The sequence below is a fragment of the Carcharhinus amblyrhynchos genome, chromosome 7 (assembly GCF_965287045.1).
Source record: "Carcharhinus amblyrhynchos chromosome 7, sCarAmb.v2.hapA, whole genome shotgun sequence".
NCBI classification, from domain to species: domain Eukaryota; kingdom Metazoa; phylum Chordata; class Chondrichthyes; order Carcharhiniformes; family Carcharhinidae; genus Carcharhinus; species Carcharhinus amblyrhynchos.
Window position 1 is genome coordinate 74,217,542 of NC_137330.1, and position 21,558 is coordinate 74,239,099.

General features: G+C 43.2%; 1 protein-coding gene across 1 annotated transcript in view; it reads left to right on the forward strand.

Moving 5' to 3' along the window:
- The window catches only part of rwdd1 (RWD domain containing 1), a 31,053-nt gene extending 13,021 nt beyond the window's left edge, over window positions 1–18,032 (forward strand). The window contains exons 3-7 of the mRNA XM_080192591.1: window positions 8,790–8,920; window positions 10,274–10,417; window positions 15,767–15,899; window positions 17,294–17,356; window positions 17,737–18,032. Of these exons, the coding sequence (XP_080048717.1) occupies window positions 8,790–8,920; window positions 10,274–10,417; window positions 15,767–15,899; window positions 17,294–17,356; window positions 17,737–17,846 (581 nt within the window). The 3' untranslated portion in view covers window positions 17,847–18,032. The remainder of the gene's footprint in view (window positions 1–8,789; window positions 8,921–10,273; window positions 10,418–15,766; window positions 15,900–17,293; window positions 17,357–17,736) is intronic.
- The last annotated feature ends 3,526 nt before the right edge of the window (window positions 18,033–21,558 follow it).

Consider the following 21,558-nt stretch of genomic DNA (forward strand, 5'->3'; position numbering starts at 1 on the left):
CTACTCCCTCTATTATTGGGACATCCTCGGCCTCTTCCCTTACCTGTACCCTCTCCTTAACTTTAGACCTCGTAACATCACCTACCCCCCCCCCCCCCCCCCCCCCCCGCCCCCAATTAGTTTAAAGCCCTGTCTACAGTCCTCTTTACTCGATTCGCCAGCACTCTGGTCCCAGCACGGTTCAGACCAACCCCATCCCGCCCGAACAGGTCCCACCTACCCCAATACTGGTGCCAATGCCCCATAAATTCAAACCCATTCCTCCCACACCAATCCCTGAGCCACCCATTCACTTCCTTAATCCTGTCAACCCTACGCCCGTCTGCACTCGGTTCAGGCAGTAGCCCAGAGATAACCACCTTGTCAGTTCTACTTTTTAATTCCATTCCCAGCTTTTCATACTCCCTCCCCAGATCCTCAGTCTGCATTTTGCTTGCGTCGCCGGCACCCACATGTACCACAATGACCGGGTTCTCACCCTCCCACTCCAGGTTCCTCTGCAGCCCAGCTGCGACATATTTGACCAAACTTTAGCATCTGCCCTAATATCTCCCTATGTGACTCAGTATGAAGTTCACTTCCTTGAGAACCAAGTTAAATACATGATAAAGATGATGATGTCACATTATGGGAGAGAACTGTACAGTATAAAGATTGGATGAACCTATATACCTCTTCTACATTAAAAATACTCTGAGGTCTTTGTGGTAAGCTTTGGGTCAGGAAGAATATTTGGAGATAAAAGATTAATGAAAAAATACACACTGAGTATATAGTGCTCATAAATTGAAAGATGAGCCTGAGCTTTTTTTGTACCAGAACTTGGTTTTGTTTCATTTGTATAACAGAACATAGAACACTGCAGCACAAACAGGCCCTTCGGCCCACAAGCTGCGCCGACCACATCAATACCTACCAATCCATAGACCTATCTATAACCCCCAATCCCATTAAATCCCATATACTCACCCAGAAGTCTTTTAAAAGACCCCAGCGAGTTCGCCTCCACCACCCACTGACGGCAGCCGATTCCATTCACTCACCACCCTCTGAGTGAAAAACTTACCCCTAACATCACCTCTGTACTTGCCTCCCTGCACCTTAAATCTGTGTCCTCTTGTAGCGACCATTTCAACCCAGGGAAATAGCCTCTGAGAATCCACCCTATCTATTCCTGTCAACATTTTATAAACCTCTATCAGGTCGCCTCTCAACCTTTGTCTCTCCAGGGAGAAGAGTCCCAGCTCCCTCAACCTATCTTCATAAGGCATGCCTCCCAATCCAGGCAACATCCTTGTAAATCTCCTCTGTACCCTTTCAATAGCTTCTACGTCCTTCCTGTAGTGAGGCGACCAGAACTGCGCACAGTACTCCAAGTGGGGCCTGACAAGGGTCTTATAAAACTGCAGTGTTACCTCCCGACTCCTAAACTCAATCCCTCGATTAATGAAGGCCAGTACACCATACGCCTTCTTGACCACATCCTCCACCTGTGAGACCGATTTAAGAGTCCTATGGACCCGTACCCCAAGATCCTTCTGCTCTTCAACACTGCTAAGACTCCTGCCCTTGATAGTGTACTCGTTCATCCCATTGGTCCTGCCAAAATGGACCACTACACATTTGTCCGCTTTGAAGTCCATCTGCCACTTCTCCGCCCAGTCTTGCATCCTATTTATGTCCTGCTGCAACTTCTGACATCCTTCCAGACCATCCACAACACCACCGACCTTCGTGTCATCAGCGAACTTACTAACCCATCCCTCCACTTCCTCATCTAGGTCATTTATGAAAATGACAAACAAATACTGACAATTCCAGCAATAATTGTTCATTTATTGTTTCTCTTGCAAACTTTTTATACTGCATGTCCTTGAGGCATGTATTGTCCATGTGCCCATCACTTTTGATATGCAGTAAATTGGGGTTATGGAGAAGTTATTGTCAGAAGTTATTGAATGCTGCTTTGTCAGAAGTTATTGAACGCTACTCTCAAAGTGTTGAACATATTTTTAAATCTTGGGTTTAGCTTTTCCAGCAAAATCACAGCATTTTCCAGCACACAGAGTTCAACCTTCGATGTATATGGGTTTTCTGAAAGAGTTATTCATCGTCCCAATCGACAGTTCTTTGCTCAAACCTCTAGATGGCAGCTTGCATCCTACAAATGGACATGATAGAAGTTTGATTAGCCGGTTTTCCCCAATCAGGATTCCTATTCTAACTTGTATTCACTTTTTTAATTGTACCTCAGCCCATCGTCATCATGTATGAATTTCTTTTGCCTTTGTAAACTATTTTATGGTGTTTAAATTTAGATCCGGTATTCAAAATGAGAGGAAGTATTTTTTGCATGCAAGGAAAATAATCTAATGCTTTCAATTATGACACTTAATCGAATGCAATATGACAAATTGGAATACGTTGTGCTAAATCAAACTGTATTATGCTTCCCAGTGCTACCAAGCCCTAGATTTTGCCTTTTGCTGTACTGTCAAACCTCAGATCCAATCTTGATTAAAGCACTGAAATATCACAACAGAACCTTTCCCTCTCTCTCTCTCTCCCCTCAACTGTATAACACATGCACCTATTGTCAAACTGTGAGATATTCCAACTGATTCTAAGGAGCAGAAATTAAATATAATAAAGGAATGTGTAGTTCTTTACAGCTCTTGTAAAAAAAAGAGTATTGCATTTCCAAAAACACCAGTACATTTTGCAGAATTTAAAAGGAATTTGTTAAATTTGACAACCAAATGTTGGTACGTGCATTGTACCAAATATATTGTGCATTACATGGCTTAATACTCCTATTGTTGTGAAATGATTTATCTCTCAACTCACTGAATATGCCAAGATCTGCTAGTTTGTATTAAAAAAACCTGTCGCATAAACAATATTTCATTTCCAATATTGATGACAGTGTTACTTCACTCATACAAACTTTTAGGAAGTGCACATGACTGATAAACTAAAGAAATAACTTTTATTTTGTAGTCTTGGCTGCATTTTGTCTGGTTGCCTTTATTTAACACTTGGCATTTTTAAAAATCGAACCTTCTGATTCCATTTTCAAACAATTATTTAGTTGTTGTTTTATGTCTTTGTATTGAACCCAAATTAATCAACATTTAAGAGGCAGATACTTCCATATCTAAGGTTTTTCCTCAGATTTCCTTTAAACCACTTAGTCCTTCCTCATCTATGTCCTTTAGTCTTAGACACCATTGCAATGGGGATTTTTATGATCTATCTTATCTCTGCCTCTTATAATTTTGTATGCCTGTATCTGAACTCCCTCAGCCTCCTCTAATCCAGTGAAAACAAACCTAATTTCTCTAGTCTCCTTATAGCTGAAACTTTCCATCCCAGGCAACGTCCTGGTAATGTCCTCTGCACCCTGTCCAGTGCAATCATGTTCCTCCAATAGTGTGGCAAGCAGAACTACATACAGTACTCAGTCTCATTAATGTTTTATAAAGTTTTACCAAGATTGCCCTGCTCCTGTAGTCTGTGCCTGGCTAATGAAGACAAGCATTCCACATGTCACCTTCACCCTATCCATTTGGGCTACCACCTTCAGGAATCTGTGGACTTGTACACCAAGATCTCTTTATTCCTCAGTACTCCCTAAGGACCGACCATTCACCGTGTATATCCAACCCTTATTAGACATCCCAAAATGCATCACCTCACACTTCAGGATTAAATTCCATCTGCCATTGATCTGCCCAATTTATCTGCTGATCAGTATCAATCTGTAACTAAAGGTATCCTCCTCACTATCAGTAACACCACCAATTTTCATATTATCAGCAACTTGCTAATGATACCTTACTCATGCACATCCAAGTTGATAATATATGTACTAAACAGTAAGGGTCACAGCAACGATCCCTGTGGTATCGATGGGCTTCCAACCCCAAAAGCAACCCTTCAGCATCACGTTCTGCTTCCTATTAACAAACCAATTTTGGATCCAACTTGTCAACTTGCCTTGAATCCCGTGGGCTGTAACCTTTTGGATCAGCCCTCCCAGTGGAACCTTGTTAAAGGTTTTGCTGAAGTCCATGTAAATCACATCAACTGCGCTACCCTTATCAATATATTTAGTTACATAGAACATAGAACACTACAGCACAAACAAGCCCTTCGGCCCACGAGTTGCGCCGATCGCATCAACTCCTATCTATAACCCCCAATCCCATAAAACCCCATATACTCATCCAGAAGTCTTTTAAAAGACCCCAGCAAGTTCGCCTCCACCACCACTGATGGCAGCCGATTCCATTCACTCACCACCCTCTGAGTGAAAAACTTACCCCTAACATCACCTCTGTACTTGCCTCCCCGCACCTTAAATCTGTGTCCTCTTGTAGCGACCATTTCAACCCAGGGAAATAGCCTCTGAGAATCCACCCTATCTATTCCTCTCAACATTTTATAAACCTCTATCAGGTCGCCTCTCAACCTACGTCTCTCCAGGGAAAAGAGACCCAGTTCCCTCAACCTAACTTCATAAGGCATACCTCCCAATCCAGGCAACATCCTTGTAAATCTCTTCTGTACCCTTTCAATAGCTTCTACGTCTTTCCTATAGTGAGGCGACCAGAACTGCGCACAGTACCCCAAATGAGGCCTGACAAGGGTCTTATAAAGTTGCAGCATTACCTCCTGACTCCTAAACTCAATCCCTCGATTTATGAAGGCCAGTACACCATACGCCTTCTTGACCACCTCTTCCACCTGCGAGGCCGATTTAAGAGTCCTGTGGACCCGGACCCCAAGATCCTTCTGCTCCTCAACACTACCAAGACTCCTGCCCTTGATAGTGTACTCATTCATCCCGTTGGTTCTGCCAAAATGGACGACTACGCATTTATCCGCGTTGAAGTCCATCTGCCACTTCTCCGCCCAGTCCTGCATCCTATTTATGTCCTGCTGCAACTTTTGCCATCCTTCCAGACCATCCACAACACCACCGACCTTCGTGTCATCAGCGAACTTACTTACCCATCCTTCCACTTCCTCATCCAGGTCATTTATGAAAATGACAAACAGCAAGGGTCCTAGAACAGATCCCTGGGGCACTCCACTGGTGACTGACCTCCATTCAGAAAAAGACCCATCCACAACCACTCTCTGCCTTCTGCAGGCAAGCCAGTTCTTGATCCTCAAGGCCAAAGGCCCTCGGATCCCATGCCCTCTCACCTTCTCAAGAAGTCTTGCATGGGGGACCTTATCAAACGCCCTGCTGAAGTTCATGTACACCACGTCCACGGCACTTCCTTCGTCAATATGTTCAGTCACATTATCGAAGAACTCAACTAGGTTCGTAAGGCACGACCTGCCCTTGACAAATCCGTGCTGACTATTCCTGATCATGTCAAACCTCTCCAAATGGTCGTAAATCTTGTCCCTCAGAAGCCTTTCCATCAGCTTACCAACCACTGAGGTCAGACTCACCGGTCGTAATTTCCCGGGCTATCTCTGTTCCCTTTCTTGAAAATAGGGACTACACCTGCAATCCTCCAATCTTCCGGAACTTCTCCCATCTCCATTGACGACGCAAAGATCATCGCCAGGGGCTCTGCAATCACTTCCCTCGCCTCCCACAGTATCCTGGGGTATATCCCATCTGGTCCCGGCGACTTATCAATCTTGATAGAATTCAAAAGTTCTAATACATCCTCCACCTTAATATCCACAAACTCAATCTTTTCCATCTGCTGCAAATCCGTGGCAAAATCTCCCAGATCAGCTTTCACTGTGAATACTGAGGCAAAGTACTCATTGAGCACCTCTGCCATTTCTTCTGGTTCCACACAGACCTTACCCCCTTCACCTTTTATAGGTCCTATCCCTTCTCTTCTCATCCTTTTACCTTTCACATATTTATAAAAGGCCTTGGGATTCTCCTTAATCTTACCCGCCAAGGTCTTCTCATGACCCCTTCTGGTTCTCCTAATTTCCCTTTTAAGCTCCTTTCTACAGTCCTTATACTGCTCAAGATCCTTAACCTCTCCGAGTTCCCTGAACCTTTTGTACATCTTCCCTTTCCTCCTGACTAGGTTCAACACAGCCTTCGTGCACCACGGTTCCCTCGACCTACCAAAACCCCCTTGTCTCATCGGAACATTGTCACGCATAGCTCCAGACAAACATTCCTTGAATATCCGCCACCTTCCTTCAGTACTTTTCCCTAAGAACGCCTCCTTCCAGTTTATTTGTCCAAGTAACTTCCTGACTTCTTCGTATCTCCCCTTACTCCAGACAAACACCTTCCTAGCCTGTCTGATCCTATCTCGTTCGAATGCAATTGTGAAGGAGATAGAATTATGGTCACCATTCCCAAGATGCTCCCCTACCAAGAGATCCATCACCTGCCCTGGTTCATTCGCCAGTACCAGGTCAAGTACAGCCTCTCCCCTCGTAGGCTCATCCACATACTGTGTCAGGAAACCTTCCTGAACACACCTAACAAACTCCTCCCCATCCAAACCCCTTACCCTAGGGATACTCCAGTCGATGTTTGGGAAATTGAAGTCTCCCATCACGACAACTCTGTTATTAATACATTTCTCCAGAATCTGTTTCCCTATCTGCACTTCAACTTCCCTGTCACTATTGGGTGGCCTATAGAATACACCCAGCAAAGTTTTTGACCCTTTGCTGTTCGTAACTTCCACCCACAGAGACTCGGTAGATAGTCCCTCCACGGCATCCTCTTTCTCTGCAGCCATGACACTGTCCCTGATCAACAGTGCCACTCCACCACCTCTTCTGCCATCCTCCCTGTCCTTCCTGAAGCATCTGAAACTTGGCACCTGAAGTACCCAGTCCTGTCCCTGAGACATCCAAGTCTCCGTAATGGCCACCACATCACAATCCCAAGCAGCAATCCACGCCCTAAGCTCATCTACCTTATTCACTACACTCCTTGCATTAAAATATATACACTTCACCCCCTCAGTCTGGGCATTTCCCTTCTCCACCCCCTGTCTAACCTCCCCCCCATACTGCCTGCGGTCCTCCCCTACCTGGGAGCTAACCTCCTCCGTCCCAGTTTCCCCATCACAATTCCCTCCCCCCATCCTTTCTAGTTTAAAGTCCCCCCGGTAGCCTTAGGCAGTCTTCCCGCCTTTACCTTTTCAAAAACCTCAATTAAATTTGTCAGACAGGATCTCCCACCAACAAATCAGCACTGACTATCCCTGATCAATCCCTGCTTTTCCAGGTGTTGATTAATCCTGCCCCTCAATTATTCCAATAATTTCCCCCCCATTGACGTTAGATCAACTGGCCTGTAATTACCTGATTTATTACTGCTGTCCTTGAATAAAGGTATCACTTTAGCTACCTTCATCTGTTACTTTCACCAGTGGCCAGCAAAGGTTTAAATATCTCTACCCTGCAATCTCTTCCCTTGCCTCCCATAACAACCTGAGATACATCTCATTAAGCCCTGGGGATTTACGCAACTTTATGCCCGCTAAAGTATCTAATATCTCCTCATTAATCTTAACATGCTCTAGTGCCTCACTGTCTCGTGTGAAATCTCCAGCTTCAATATTTTTCTCCAGAGTGAATACAGATGAAAAATATTCATTTAAGATCTCACCCCACATCTTCTGGCTACATGGACAGAGTGCCCTTTGGTCTCTATTGGACCCTATTCTCTCTCTGGTCATTCTCTTTCTCTTAATATATTTATAAAATGCCTTGGGATTTCCCTTAATCTTATCTATTAATAATATTTTGTGACCCTTCTTTGCCTTCCTACTTCCCTCCACTCTCAGTACTCCTGAAGAGCCTCCCCTGTTTTTAGTGCTCTTTACCAGCTGTGTGCTTCCTTTTTTAAAAAAATCAAGCCCTCAATATGTTGGTCCTGAACTCTCACTATTTCACTTTTAAGATTCCCACTTTCCAAATGTAGATTTACCAACAAGTAGCTGCCCCAAGTCTACATGTGCCAGATCTAGTCTAATGATATTGAAATTGGCCCTCCCCCAATTCAGACATTTACACCTCTTCCTTATCCCTTTCCATAATGACTTTGAAAGTTTCAGAGTTATGGTTACTATCCCCAAAATGCTCTCCCATTGACACTTTGAATACTTGCCTGGCTTCATTCCCTAGTATTAGGTCTAGCACTGCCCCCTTCTAGTAGGACTATCTGTGTACTGGCACAAGAAGTTCTCTTGGATGCACTTTAAAAATTCCAGCCTGTCTAATCCTCTCACACTAAGGTGATTCCAGTTAATGTTGGTCAAGTTGAAATCCCCTATTACTATAAGCCTTTCCCTCTCACCCCTCTCTGTGATTTGCCTATGTATGCGCTCCTCTGTCTCCCTGTTACAGGGAGGCCTGTAGTATAATCCCAGCAAAGTGATCGCCCCTTTTTCATTCCTAATTTCATCCAAATAGCCTATTTTGAAGAGCATTCTAAGACATCTTCCTTCGTTGCTGCTGTGATGATCTCTTTTGCCATAATGCAATGCCCCCATCTCTCTTATATTTCCCCCATATCACTTCTAACACTTCTATATCCTGGAATGTTGAGTTGCCAGTCCTGCACTTATTTCAAACTTGACTCGGCAATTGCAACAATATCAATGATACCTAGAACCTGCCTCATGCTTAAACTGTTTTTCACTAATCCTTCAAATCATTTTTTTATTAAGCTAATAAGTTTTACTATTTTAAACCTGAATTTATGCTGATTTGTAATACCTGTGGATGCCATAACCTAGTGAACATTAAATTCAATAATTGTCTTTTAATAGCTGTAGAAGCAACCATCCAATTCACATATGTAGAACAATACCCAGACGACCCTCCAACTTTTGAAATCATTGGGCAAGAGAATCTGCAGAAGTCTGATATTGCAGACATAATAACACTATTAAATGAACAGGTAAGTGAACTAAAGATATCAGTACAAGGTTTGCCTTTTAGCATCTAGGCATAAAGCATTGTGCAAGTAAGCTGCACTGAGGAAAAGTAATGCTTTTGTGACAGTTCAGTTTCTGTATTATAGATGTGTGATTCTGCTTAGCTGATCTAGAAAAGCATAAACAAAAGCTTTCAGAACGTGTTTCATCGTGAACAGGTTGTAAAGGACCAAGATCTGTTTGAATCCAGCCCACATTCAAAGCAATGTCTCAAATGGTATCATGAACACAAAATGATATGCTCCTAACCATTATGCACGGCCTTTTAAATTACTTGGTATTGGAAATAATGGAGCTAAAGCTTCACACGTATATATTGTCAACAGCAAACAGAATATTTTGTTTTGCTGTTGATCTGCTTTCATTCCTCATTAGCCACCACATTAGCTACACTCGTTGACTCTTCAACTGCTAAAATTTAACATTTGCCCATCAGTGATACCATTATGCCAATACATGATTGCTGCACTGGATATTAATATGTGATATACATTGCTCATCACTTCAATGATGTGTGTATACTTCGAAATCTTATTTTTTTTTGTGCAGTGACCAAGGTTTTGTTGCCAAAACTGAAAGAAAATTTTTTTTAACCCATTTGCCAACCTTCGAAGCTGGGAATTTAAAAAAGCAATTTCATTATTTTTTCTGCATGCGTTTGTGAGGAGCATAGCAGCTGCTGGTGGAGCATGGTGTGTGTGTGTGTGTGTGTGTGTGTGGGTGGGTGGGGGCGGTGGTGGGGGTGGTTGTCCCACCTCTGCGTCACTCTGTTAAGCAGTCTGATGAGGGCTCCCTCTGTAAAGCATGGTGCGGGTTTATTGACTGTCATCCCCTGCAGTCATTGTGGAATGTGTGCTAGGCTCCACAGTGCTTACAGCAGTTAAGTCATTATGTGGCGGGCAAATCAGAAGGAATGCATTGCTGGAGTGAAATGAAACTAATGGGAATAAAAATACTAATGAGCTGTAAGATTCTGACCAAAAACACACGGGCGTCGTTGGCAGGAAACGCTCTGTTTTTCACGTTGGAACCAACACTGTCGTTTTTTGGTAAGAAAGGTGAATGAGAAGACATTAAATCAGCTCAACACAAGAAAGTAGGTGACTTTAGGTCAACTGGAAATGGACAAGACATGTGTTAAGTATTGTAATGAGACTTAATTAGCTTCAGTAGTTGAATTCACTTCCAAAAGTCGGCTTTTCTTTCACATATTGCATCTGGTTTCTGATTGTATCTCGACCTTCAAATATGTTCTGGTGAGAATGATTATGTTCTTTCATCTTGTTCTTTCACTGAGCAATGCGTCTTCCTTTCAGATACAAGAAAACATTGGGATGGTGATGATATTCACATTAGTGACAGCTGTACAAGAAAAATTAAATGAAATTGTGGATCAGATCAAGTTTCGCAAAGAAGAGGAAAAGTTATTAAAAGAAAAAGAAGCTGAAGAAGTTGAAAAGGTTTGAAGATCAGGTTCTATACACAAACTGATTCATGTATTCTGGCACAACAGAAAATTTCCAGACAAATGGTTGCACATTTCTGATAACATTATTTCTATATATATTTGGTTCCCTATGGAACGGTTGATAAAATCTACATCCACAACTGCCAAAGAAGCTCATTTCACGCATTCATCATCCATGGCACAGACTTCCTCGTTTTTTGACCTCAAGTCCCAAACCCACTTATAGGGGACAATTCTCCCATCCCGATGTGCACCTTTTTTTTTTGGCGCACCAGGATGGCAGAATCATGTGTTAGCTATTTTGGGGGATTCGCACATGTTCCTGACATAAGAACATAAGAAATAGGAGCAGGAGTAGGCCATCTGGCCCTTCGAGCCTGCCCCGCCATTCAATAAGATCATGGCTGATCTGTCGTGGCTCAGTTCCACATTCCCGCCCTCTCCCCATAACCCTTAATCCCCTCTCTTATCAAAAACCCATCAACCCGTGTCTTAAAAATATTGAGCGAGGTAGTCTCCACCACTTCAACGGGCAGAGAATTCCAGAGATTCACCACCCTTTGAGTGAAGAAATTCTTCCTCAACTCTGTTCTAAACCGCACCCCCCTTTATCTTGAGGCTGTGCCTCCTAGTCCTACTGTCCTTTCTGAGCGGGAAGAGTCTCTCCACCTCTATCCTATCCATCCCATTCATCATCTTATCCGTCTCAATGAGATCTCCCCTCATTCTTCTAAACTCTAATGAGTACGAGCCTAGTTTATTCAGCCTCTTCTCATAGCTCAACCCCCTCAACTCCGGCATCAGCCTAGTAAACCTCCTCTGCACTCCCTCCAAGGCCAAAATATCCTTGCGTAAGTACGGCGCCCAAAACTGCACACAGTACTCCAGCTGCGGCCTCACCAATGCCCTATATAGCCGCAGCAAGACCTCCCTACTTGTATATTCAATCCCCCTCGCTATGAAGGCCAGCATCCCATTCGCCTTCCTGACCACCTACTGCACCTGCAAGCTGGGTTTTTGCGACTCATGCACAACGACCCCGAGGTCCCTCTGCACCGTCGCCTGCTGCAGTTTTTCTCCACGTAAGTAATAATCCTTCCTACCATTCTTCCTACCAAAGTGGACCACCTCGCACTTGCCAACATTAAATTCCATTTGCCATTTCCTGGCCCATTCGCCCAGCCTATCTAGATCCTTCTGTAGACTCACCCCACCCTCCGCACAATTTGCCTTTCCACCAATTTTGGTGTCATCAGCAAATTTCGACACCCTACACTCGGTTCCCTCCTCCAGATCATCTATATAAATGGTAAATAGCTGAGGCCCCAGCACCGACCCCTGGGGCACTCCACTAGTCACCAACCGCCAATCCGAATAGCACCCATTGACCCCCACTCTCTGCCTCCTATTTGACAACCAATCCTCTATCCACGCTAACACCCTACCCCCAACTCCATGTCCCCTAACCTTCTGCAATAACCTCTTGTGAGGTACCTTGTCAAACGCCTTCTGAAAATCAAGAACGACCACATCCACCGGCTCTCCTCTATCCACCGCCCTAGACACATCCTCATAGACGCATGCATGTATCCCAGAGCCAGAGAACAAGTGCAGTGGGAAGAGAGGTAAGTAATTTAAATCTGTTTTTAATGTATTTTAAATCTTATTATCGGGCTCGGCACAGAATTCTCCAGGCCCGATAGCATCGCCCGTCCCGCCATGCGTATTTCATTCTCGCGGGGTTTAAAGTAGTTCTCCAGCTAGAGACGCCGCCAGAATGAAGAGGGGGCAAACGAGGCCCTGTTGGGCACCAGGCAGGTTGGGGGGCGGGGTGGGGGGAGGCTGGTACACCCTGAGCATGGGCACCCTGGTAATGTCAGCCGCTGCCCTGTGGTACTGCCCAAGGGGCAAAGTGCCAATGCCCAGGGGGCACCTCTGCACTGCCAGTTGGGCATTGCCAAGAGGGCATGGTCTTGGGGGCAAGGGTGGGGCCAACTGGGCAGAGCCTCAGGGGCAGGGTGCATAGTGGGCAGGGTCAAGGGGCAGGGTGGGGGGGTGGGGTGGGTGGGAGGGGTGTGACGGGGTGTGGTGGTGGGTGCATGGGGGGGGGTTGGGGTGGTAGGGGGGGATGTGGCAGGGGTGGGGGGTAGGGTGGGATGTGGCGGAGGTGGGGGTTGGGGTGGGGGTAGGGAGGTGTGGCGTGGGGTGGTGGGGGTGTGGCAGGGAGTGGGCACGGGGTGGGGGGTTGTGGTGGGGTGTGGGTGAGGTGGCTGGGTAGGTGGGGGTGTGGCGTGGGGGGTGGCGGGGTGGGGGGTTTGTGTGGGGGGATAGGGGGTTTGTGTGGGGGGGTGTGGCTTGGGGGGGTGGGGGGGTTTGTGTGGGGGTTGGGGGTTGGGGGGTTTGTGTGGGGGGTGTGGCTTGGGGGGGTGGGGGGTTTGTGTGGGGGGTGTGGCTTGGGGGGGTGGGGGGTTTGTGTGGGGGGTGTGGCTTGGGGGGGTGGGGGTGGGGGGTTGGCGCGGTGGGGGGTGGGGCAGGGTGGGGGTGGTGCGGTCGGGGCGGGGGGCGGGGTGGGGGAGTGGCACCATGGGGGTGGCGGGGGGGTGGCAGGGTGGGTAGGGGCGGTGGGGTGGGGGGGTTGGCGTGGGGGGTGTGGCGGTTTTGTGGGGGGTTGTGTGGGGGTGGCGGGGTGGGGGTGTTGTGTGGTGGGGGGGGGTGCGGCAGGGTGGGTGGAGTGGTGCTGATTGTGGTGGCGGCAGCTGGAGGGCTGGAGGGGCAGCAATGCGAGGTCCCAGGCTGGCCAGCCAGCAGGGAGACTGACAAATTAGGGCCACAGCGCATGCACAGAGGCCTGGAACTGTCAGACTCCAGTATGAATAGGCCCCATCCCTCAAGTTTTTAATGAGGTTCACGATTGTGACCTCTGAATTGCACAAAGTGGAGAGATTCGGGTCTGAAGTTGAACTGAAGAAGCAGTTGTGATTTACACCAGTCTTCTTGCCAATTCAGCACTTTTGGAAAAATCGCCCCCATAGATTAATCGGTTTATCTATATTCTCCTCGAATCTTCAATACCTCAACAATCTCTTCCTATCTTTTTTCTGGTGTAGATGTAGCATTCCCAATTTCAATCTGTCATTGTTCAGATGCTAATCCATGATATCACTTTAATTGTGCTTTGCAATACTCACTCCACTGCTACAATTTTACAGTTAGGTTAATCCAATTGACCTGAGCATGTGCTCTGTACAGCTTCATTCTCACTTCCTGGCCCTTCTGTTCTATACTCTTGTTTCCCCTTTTCTTTACCTTTCTTGTTTCCCCTTTTCTTTACCTTTCTTGTTTCCCCTTTTCTTTGCCTTTCTTGTTTCCCCTTTTCTTTGCCTTTCTTGTTTCCCCTTTTCTTTACCTTTCTTGTTTCCCCTTTTCTTTACCTTTCTTGTTTCCCCTTTTCTTTACCTTTCTTGTTTCCCCTTTTCTTTACCTTTCTTGTTTCCCCTTTTCTTTACCTTTCTTGTTTCCCCTTTTCTTTACCTTTCTTGTTTCCCCTTTTCTTTACCTTTCTTGTTTCCCCTTTTCTTTACCTTTCTTGTTTCCCCTTTTCTTTACCTTTCTTGTTTCCCCTTTTCTTTACCTTTCTTGTTTCCCCTTTTCTTTACCTTTCTTGTTTCCCCTTTTCTTTACCTTTCTTGTTTCCCCTTTTCTTTACCTTTCTTGTTTCCCCTTTTCTTTACCTTTCTTGTTTCCCCTTTTCTTTACCTTTCTTGTTTCCCCTTTTCTTTACCTTTCTTGTTTCCCCTTTTCTTTACCTTTCTTGTTTCCCCTTTTCTTTACCTTTCTTGTTGTGTATACCAATGTACTTTAGCTTGTATGCCTTCCCCAGACCTACTACTTTGAATTTACTTGCTGCAATTTGCATTTGTATAGTTCGTCCAAAAAAGAGGAGACAAGTGAGCCTATTGGGAAAGTAAATTGTATAGGTGACCAAGATGTGATTAAAGAGAGGGGATAAAATAAGATATTTGTATCTGGAAAAGAATGTAGTAAGGTTTGATCATAGAATCCCTACAATGCAGAAGGAAGCTGTTCGGACCATTGAGTCTGCATCGACTCTCCGAAAGAGCATTTTACATGGGCCCTGCCTTATTCCCATAACCGTGTACATCTACCATAGCTAATCCCCCAAACCGACATCTCTGGACATTATGGGGCAATTTAGCATGGCCAATTCACCTAACCTGCACATCTTTGGAGTGTGGGAGGAAACCAGAGCACCTGGAGGACACCCACACAGATATGAGGAGAATGTGCAAACTCCACACACAGTCACCAAAGACTAGAATTGAACCAGGTCCTTGGCACTGAGGTAGAAGTGCTCATCAGTGTGCCGCCGTGCTGCCCAGGTAAGTGAAGGAATTAGAGAAAGCAAAGTTGACAGTTGAAAGATCTCCTTCCAGTGAATCATTAAAGGCAGGGTAATGCACGTCGTAGGCTGGTGACAATAGCAGTTAGTGCAAACTTTGGCCCTTTCTGATTGCACAACACTGTGTTCCCACAATTTCACACCATGGTGTATGTAATATGAAGTGGTGGGCCTATGCTCAGGTGCAGTGTGACTGAGTTCCTCTGCATTTTGCCACTGTATATTTCTCCTGCCAATCTGAGTCAAACAAATTAATGATGATCAGAACATAAGTTCACAGTTCTCTTCATTCATTGTTACTGAGTTATGTTGTTGCATATACATGAAAAGGCAGCATAAGTTTATGTTTCTAGACTTACTGTAACTTGTTGTAAATTGCAGTGAATTTTGTTCTAAACATTGGCTGAGATATCCAATACTGCTATCATGTTGGTCTTCAGTTGTTTTGCCTTCTCTAGTGGCTCGTGTGAATATCAAGGGAAACTTGTCACATTTTGAAGAATTGTGATCTAAAAGAGCCATTGTTTTTAACCTGATTTTCTGACTGCAGGCAGTCATCCTGAGACCAACAAACCCGCTGCTCCATCACATGGTCAAAATGTCACAACATCTGGATGTTGGTTTACAGGAAGACAGGCTGTAAATGCGAGAACAGTTCAGTCAGTTTACTTTTGTAAGATTCAAACTGCAATATAATAAGTAACTTCAGGATATATTTAGGAATGAAATAAATATTTGTTTCATTAGGATAAAAAAGCTTTTTTCATAAGTTTATAGGTTTTTTATTTTACTCTTTATATGTTGTCTTTCTTCATCACTTTACATCCTTTAGCCCCTCCCTGAATCAAAATGTGTAATTCATTTACCAATATCCATAACATATACGGTGTAAAGAACTATATTTTCTGCAATTTCTCATAGGCTATTTTCCATGGTACACCTCTTACAATTGAGAATTTCTTGTCATGGAAAGCAAAATTTGATGCAGAGTTAGCCGAAATCAGAAGAAAACGGCAAAAGGAAGAGGAGCAGGCTGGCAAAGTTAAACTAACAGGTACGTCAGTTGTGCTTGCTTTGAATATGAAAGCACTTTGATTTTATTTGACTTTTTTTCCAATCCAAGTGTCTACTTCCATGTTGATTTCATTGTACAGTATTTGCACACCCCATTTTGTATCTGAAATTTGTCAATGGTGACATGGTCACATTAGTCTTTTTCAGAGAACCTATACAATCATGTTTCTCCAAAAATCAAGATTTCAGTGTCATCTGATTTTAAAATGTGACTTTAGTAACTTTCTGTATTACTTTAACAGCTTACTTCAAATATTGTCTTTATCACTCCAAACTTGGTTACTCCAGTTATTGTTGGCCAGTCTTTCACCCTCCTTATGTGTTTGCTCCTCTAAAACTTTGGTTGTATCCTAACCTGCACTTGACCTACGTTGTCTGTTAACACTTTTTAAATTTCTCATCTTTTTGTTTAAAGCCTTGTTGTCTCACTCCTTCCTAACTTGTTAACCTCTAGCTCTGTAATCTCACCCCTCCCAAACTCCTAGTTCCTCCTGTACCCCATTTCTGTTTCTCTCTTGCACTCTCTATCCCTCTTTTGGGACTGCACCTTGACATTGTGGGAAGGCTTGCATACTACCTTGACTCCGAAAGCTATAAATGGGTGTAAACTCTTGATATATCCGTTCAAGTCATATAGTTCACTTATATTCCTAGGCTGTAAGCCACTCATGATCATGATCCGTCTATGTAAATGTGCATTTAATTCCAAAATGACCAAAAGTCAAGATGAGTCTGTTAGGCTTGCACATGTAAATGTCAGCTGTGGATGGTAAACCTTGATGTAAAGCAAGATAATATGCTGATCAGAATAAGAAGGTTGATTTGGGAAGGCAGTGGAATAAATGAGTTACCTTGTGCCACTACCTAAAGGAAATTTGAGCTAACTAAATGCTTTACCTCATCTTTGGTGGAGTCATAGAGTCTTAAAGGTTTACTGCATGGAAGCAGGCCATTTGGTCCAACTTGTCCATGCTGCCCTTTTTTTTAAACCACTAAGACAGCCCCAATTGCCTACAATAGTGGTAGAGTCAAGAGTGATGATACATTTGGTGAAAGGTAGTCATGCCTTTAGTTGACTATGCCCACATGCTGAACTCTTTCACTAAGTCCTGTTCCTCCTCACTTCCCTCCACTATTTTAAAACCTTCCTTAAACTTACCTTTCACCAAACATATCATCACTCTTGATTCTTTGACTCTTCCTTGCCTCCCCTCCTTTTGTTTGGTATTCCTGCACCTTCAAGAATGGGACTAAAGGGGTAGCTTTTTCAGGCTCAGTGTAAGCACAGCAGACATCATACAGTACTATAAAATTCCACTTGTTAAGTGATTCATTGTTGCGTGCTACGCCTTTCAAGTTGTGTTTCTGTTTCAGGGAAGCAGCTGTTTGAAACTGATCATAACCTTGATACATCTGATATTCAGTTCTTGGAAGAAGGTAAAGCACAATTTGTTTCAGTTTATAATGAAATTCTATGTTCTTTATTTTGACAAATGCCTTGAAATTGGCAAGCCATGTAAAGATTTGTACACCAGTTGTGTCTGTATGTGTGTTTAACAGGGAAGGATTTATTTCTAGTCATAAGGCAAATAATGTTTTGCCTTTAAATCAAATGATTCTAATTGGAACAAGGCAAATTTTTTATAGATTCTGCCATTATGATGCCTTATAATGAAAGGAGTTATGATTTTAAAATGATACTTGGTTAACGGGACATAAATGAATGTTGTATATGAAATCATTACCAAAATATTGCTGTTTTGCTTGTTATTGTAATTGGATTGTAACTAAAACTGTCTGATGTCCGTTTACAACAGGTAATAATGTGGAAGTTGATGAATCTCTGTTTCAAGATATGGATGATTTAGAATTAGACGATGACGACGACCCAGATTATAATCCTGATTTAGGGAGTGATGAAGACTGAAAAAAATGATTTTGTAAAAAGCACCATTCACAATGGCAGTGAGTGAGGATGAAGCCACAGCATCTGTGACTTTTTATATTGCAACTCTCAAGCAGTGGTCATAAAATATGGACTTTTTAAAAAAACTTGTGCTCTCTTGCGTATGCTTCTATAACCGTGTTCAATAAATTTTCTTCAAAAGTAAAACTCTTTTGTATGTAATCAAATTATTTCTTCGAAATGTTTGCCTTTTCATAAATAGTTCATCCCCTCCTAATTATGCCTTCAGCTAATTTATTACTTAAGTATTATCAGCAAATAAGTTATTGGAATGCTACCATAATCATTATTTTAGTATTTATTAGGCCTTCTAAAATTTGGTACAAGCAATCATCCCACTTAATCCCACATTCCGGCTCTTAGTCTATAACTTTTCAGTTTACAGTATTTCAAATGCACATCCAAGTTCTTTTCACGTGTTATGAGGGTTCCTGCCTTTATCACTCCTTCATGCAGTGATTTGCAGTTCTTCATCCTCAGGACAAAATGGTTGCCCTTTGACTCCCCTCTAAACATCCCACCTCTTACTCAACATCTATGCCTCCTAAACCAATGGGAAAAACAGCCGCCTTCTCTCATCTAACTCCCTGATAATTTTATGGCTTTCAGTTTGGTTTCCCCTAAACCTCTGTTCCAAAGAAATCAACCCAGTCTATCCAGTTTTTCCTTATAATTAAAATTCTCCAATTCAAACAACATCCTTGTAACTCTGCACTGTCTCTCATGCAATGGGGAGTGTGTTGACCAAAACGGCACCCCAGCTGTGGCTGAACTAGTATTTATGCTGTTCTAACGTAACCTTTCAGCTTTTGTACTCTGTCTCGGCTGATAAAGGGCAAGTATCCTGTGAGTTTTCTTGACCCCTTAATCTACCAATACAGCCTGTGCACGTGCTGTTTGACCACACTTTTAAGTATGCAACTATTTATTGTGAATTCCCTTCCCTTGTTTGTCCTTCCCAATTGCATTACTTCACACGCCTATGGATTCAGCTCTATTTGCCACTGTTCCACCCACCTGACTTAATTAGCATTTTCCTGCAGTCTACAGTTCTTAGGATTCCATTGGATGTGTGGCATACAAGCAAGTCATTCAGCCTAACTAGTCCACGTGATGTTAATGCCACACTCTAACTCACTCCCATCTTTTATGTAAATTTATATCATATTTAAATCATAACCATCTATTCTCTTCTCCCTTGCATACTTGAATATAAAAGTAGGGAGGTCTTGCTGCAGCTGAATAGGACACTGGTGAGGTCGCAGCTGGAGTACTGTGTGCAGTTTTGGTCGCCGCACTTACGCAAGGATATTTTGGCCTTGGAGGGAGTGCAGAGGAGGTTTACTAGGCTGATTCCGGAGTTGAGGGGGTTGAACTATGAGGAGAGGCTGAATAAACTAGGCTTGTACTCGTTAGAGTTTAGAAGAATGAGGGGAGATCTCATTGAGACGTATAAGATGTTGAATGGGATGGATAGGATGGAGGTGGAGAGGCTCTTCCCGCTCAGAAAGGACAGTAGGACTAGAGGGCACAGCCTCAAGATAAAGGGGGGGGCGGTTTAGAATGGAGTTGAGGAGGAACTTCTTCACTCAAAGGGTGGTGAATCTCTGGAATTCTCTGCCCGTTGAAGTGGTGGAGGCTACCTCGCTCAATATTTTTAAGACGCGGATTTATAGGTTTTTGATAGGCAAGGGGATTAAGGGTTATGGAGAGAGGGCGGGAATGTGGAACTGAGCCACGACAGATCAGCCATGATCTTATTGAATGGCGGGGCAGGCTTGAGGAGCTAGATGGCCTACTCCTGCTCCTATTTCTTATGTTCTTATTTCTTATGTACTTGTCAAAATTCCCTTAAATGCACCGATCTCTTCAATCAAGTTATGATTCTCACCAATATTTGGGTGACGAAATTTCTTCTGTAGTCCTTATTGGATTTCTTTATGACTAACTTGGATTGATGGTCTCTAGTTATGCTCTACTCCACAAGAAACTTTTTAAAGACTATTAGTTCATTCCCTAGCCTCTTTTATTCCAAGAGAAACAAACCCAAATCTGTAAATCCTTTCCTGATCTACTTATCATATCTCTGGTATCATCCTTGCAAATTTTCCACGCAACCTCTTCACTGCTTCCATATCCTTTTCATAATATGGTGACTCAGATAGCTTACATTGCTCTGGTATGGCCTAATCAAGGCGTGAAACAGAATTAGCATTACTTCCTTACTTTTCCATTTGTATTCCCCTAGAAACGAAGCTTCATGCATGGTTTGCCCTTTTTTTGGCCTTGCTAACCAACTTTTAGCGATTGATGTATTTGCCTTCTTGGATCTCATTGTTCCTCGGCCCCACCTAGGCTTGCATTTGTCCAAGTGATAAGAGACATTCCTATCTTTCCTACCAAAATATACTGCCTCACATTTATGTGTTGGACTTCATTTGCTAATTATTTGCTCATTCTGCAAGTTTATTAATGTCTTGTAATCCTTCACATTTGGTGTCATCCAAAATTTAGAAGTTGTGTTTTTGATTTCAAAGTCCAAATTTTTAATGTAAATGGTGAACAGCAGAAGTACCAGCATTGATGCTGTTGGAATGGCATTTCCTATTTGCTGCCAAGCTGAGTAACTACACTTCCATTCTGAGCTTGCTGTTTGGAAACCAGCTAGCAAACTATTCTGCCACTTGTCCTGACTCCACAGTCTTTAACCTTGTTCATTAGTCTATTTTGGGGCACCTTATCAAAGGTGTTTTGAAAATCCACATAATTTTATCGACTGCATTACCATTGTTTACGCTCTGTTACCACCTCAAAAAATTCAATTGATCAAACAACAGTTTCCCTTTGAAAATCCATGCTGTTTGTAATGTGTCTTATTTTAAGATATTCTTTCATTCCTTCCTTCAGTGAAGATTCAATTCTTTTCCCTACTACTGATGTTAAGCTGACTGGTTTATGCTTCCCTGGACAGGCTTTGTTCCCCACTTCTTGAATATAAAATTGCATTTTTTATTCATTATTGGAATTCAAGCCAAATAAATTCTGATCAATTTGAAATAAATTTTTTATTTTGTTAATCATTAAATAATTGTTTGAAGAGTTGTTTTACATCCTGTAGAAATAGTTTACTGTATAAATATCTTTTAAGTGCTATTCTTGGCACAATTCATCCTTACTGATTTATTAATGTTGGGTAACAGAAAATACGCATTCATTGTATTGTCAGAAAAGTTGAGTCCTTGAAATAATCCCCTAATATAATTTTAAAGATCAGTGGATCAGCTGTGGTGCAGGACCTATGATTAAAGAAGAATACACAGAATAGGTACATTCCAACGAGGAAAAAAAGTTCAAGAAATGGACACAATATCCGTGGTTAACTAAAAAGGCTAAAGAAAGTATCAAGCTTGAGGAAAAATATATAATTGTGCAAAGCTAGTTCGTCTGGAGATTGGCAGTTGTTGTTGAGTACTGAGGCAGTTTCAGCAGTGCGTCGTCGTGGGGAATGTCAGTGTAGAGTGCCGAGACATCCATTGTGACGAAGAGTGTTCCTGGTTCAACTGCTCCATGGGTGCTGAGTTTCTGTAAGAAGTCTGTGGTGTCACGACAGAAGCTTGGGGTTCTTTGTACAAACTGTTTCAGGATGCCCTTGATGTAGCTGGAGAGGTCCTCA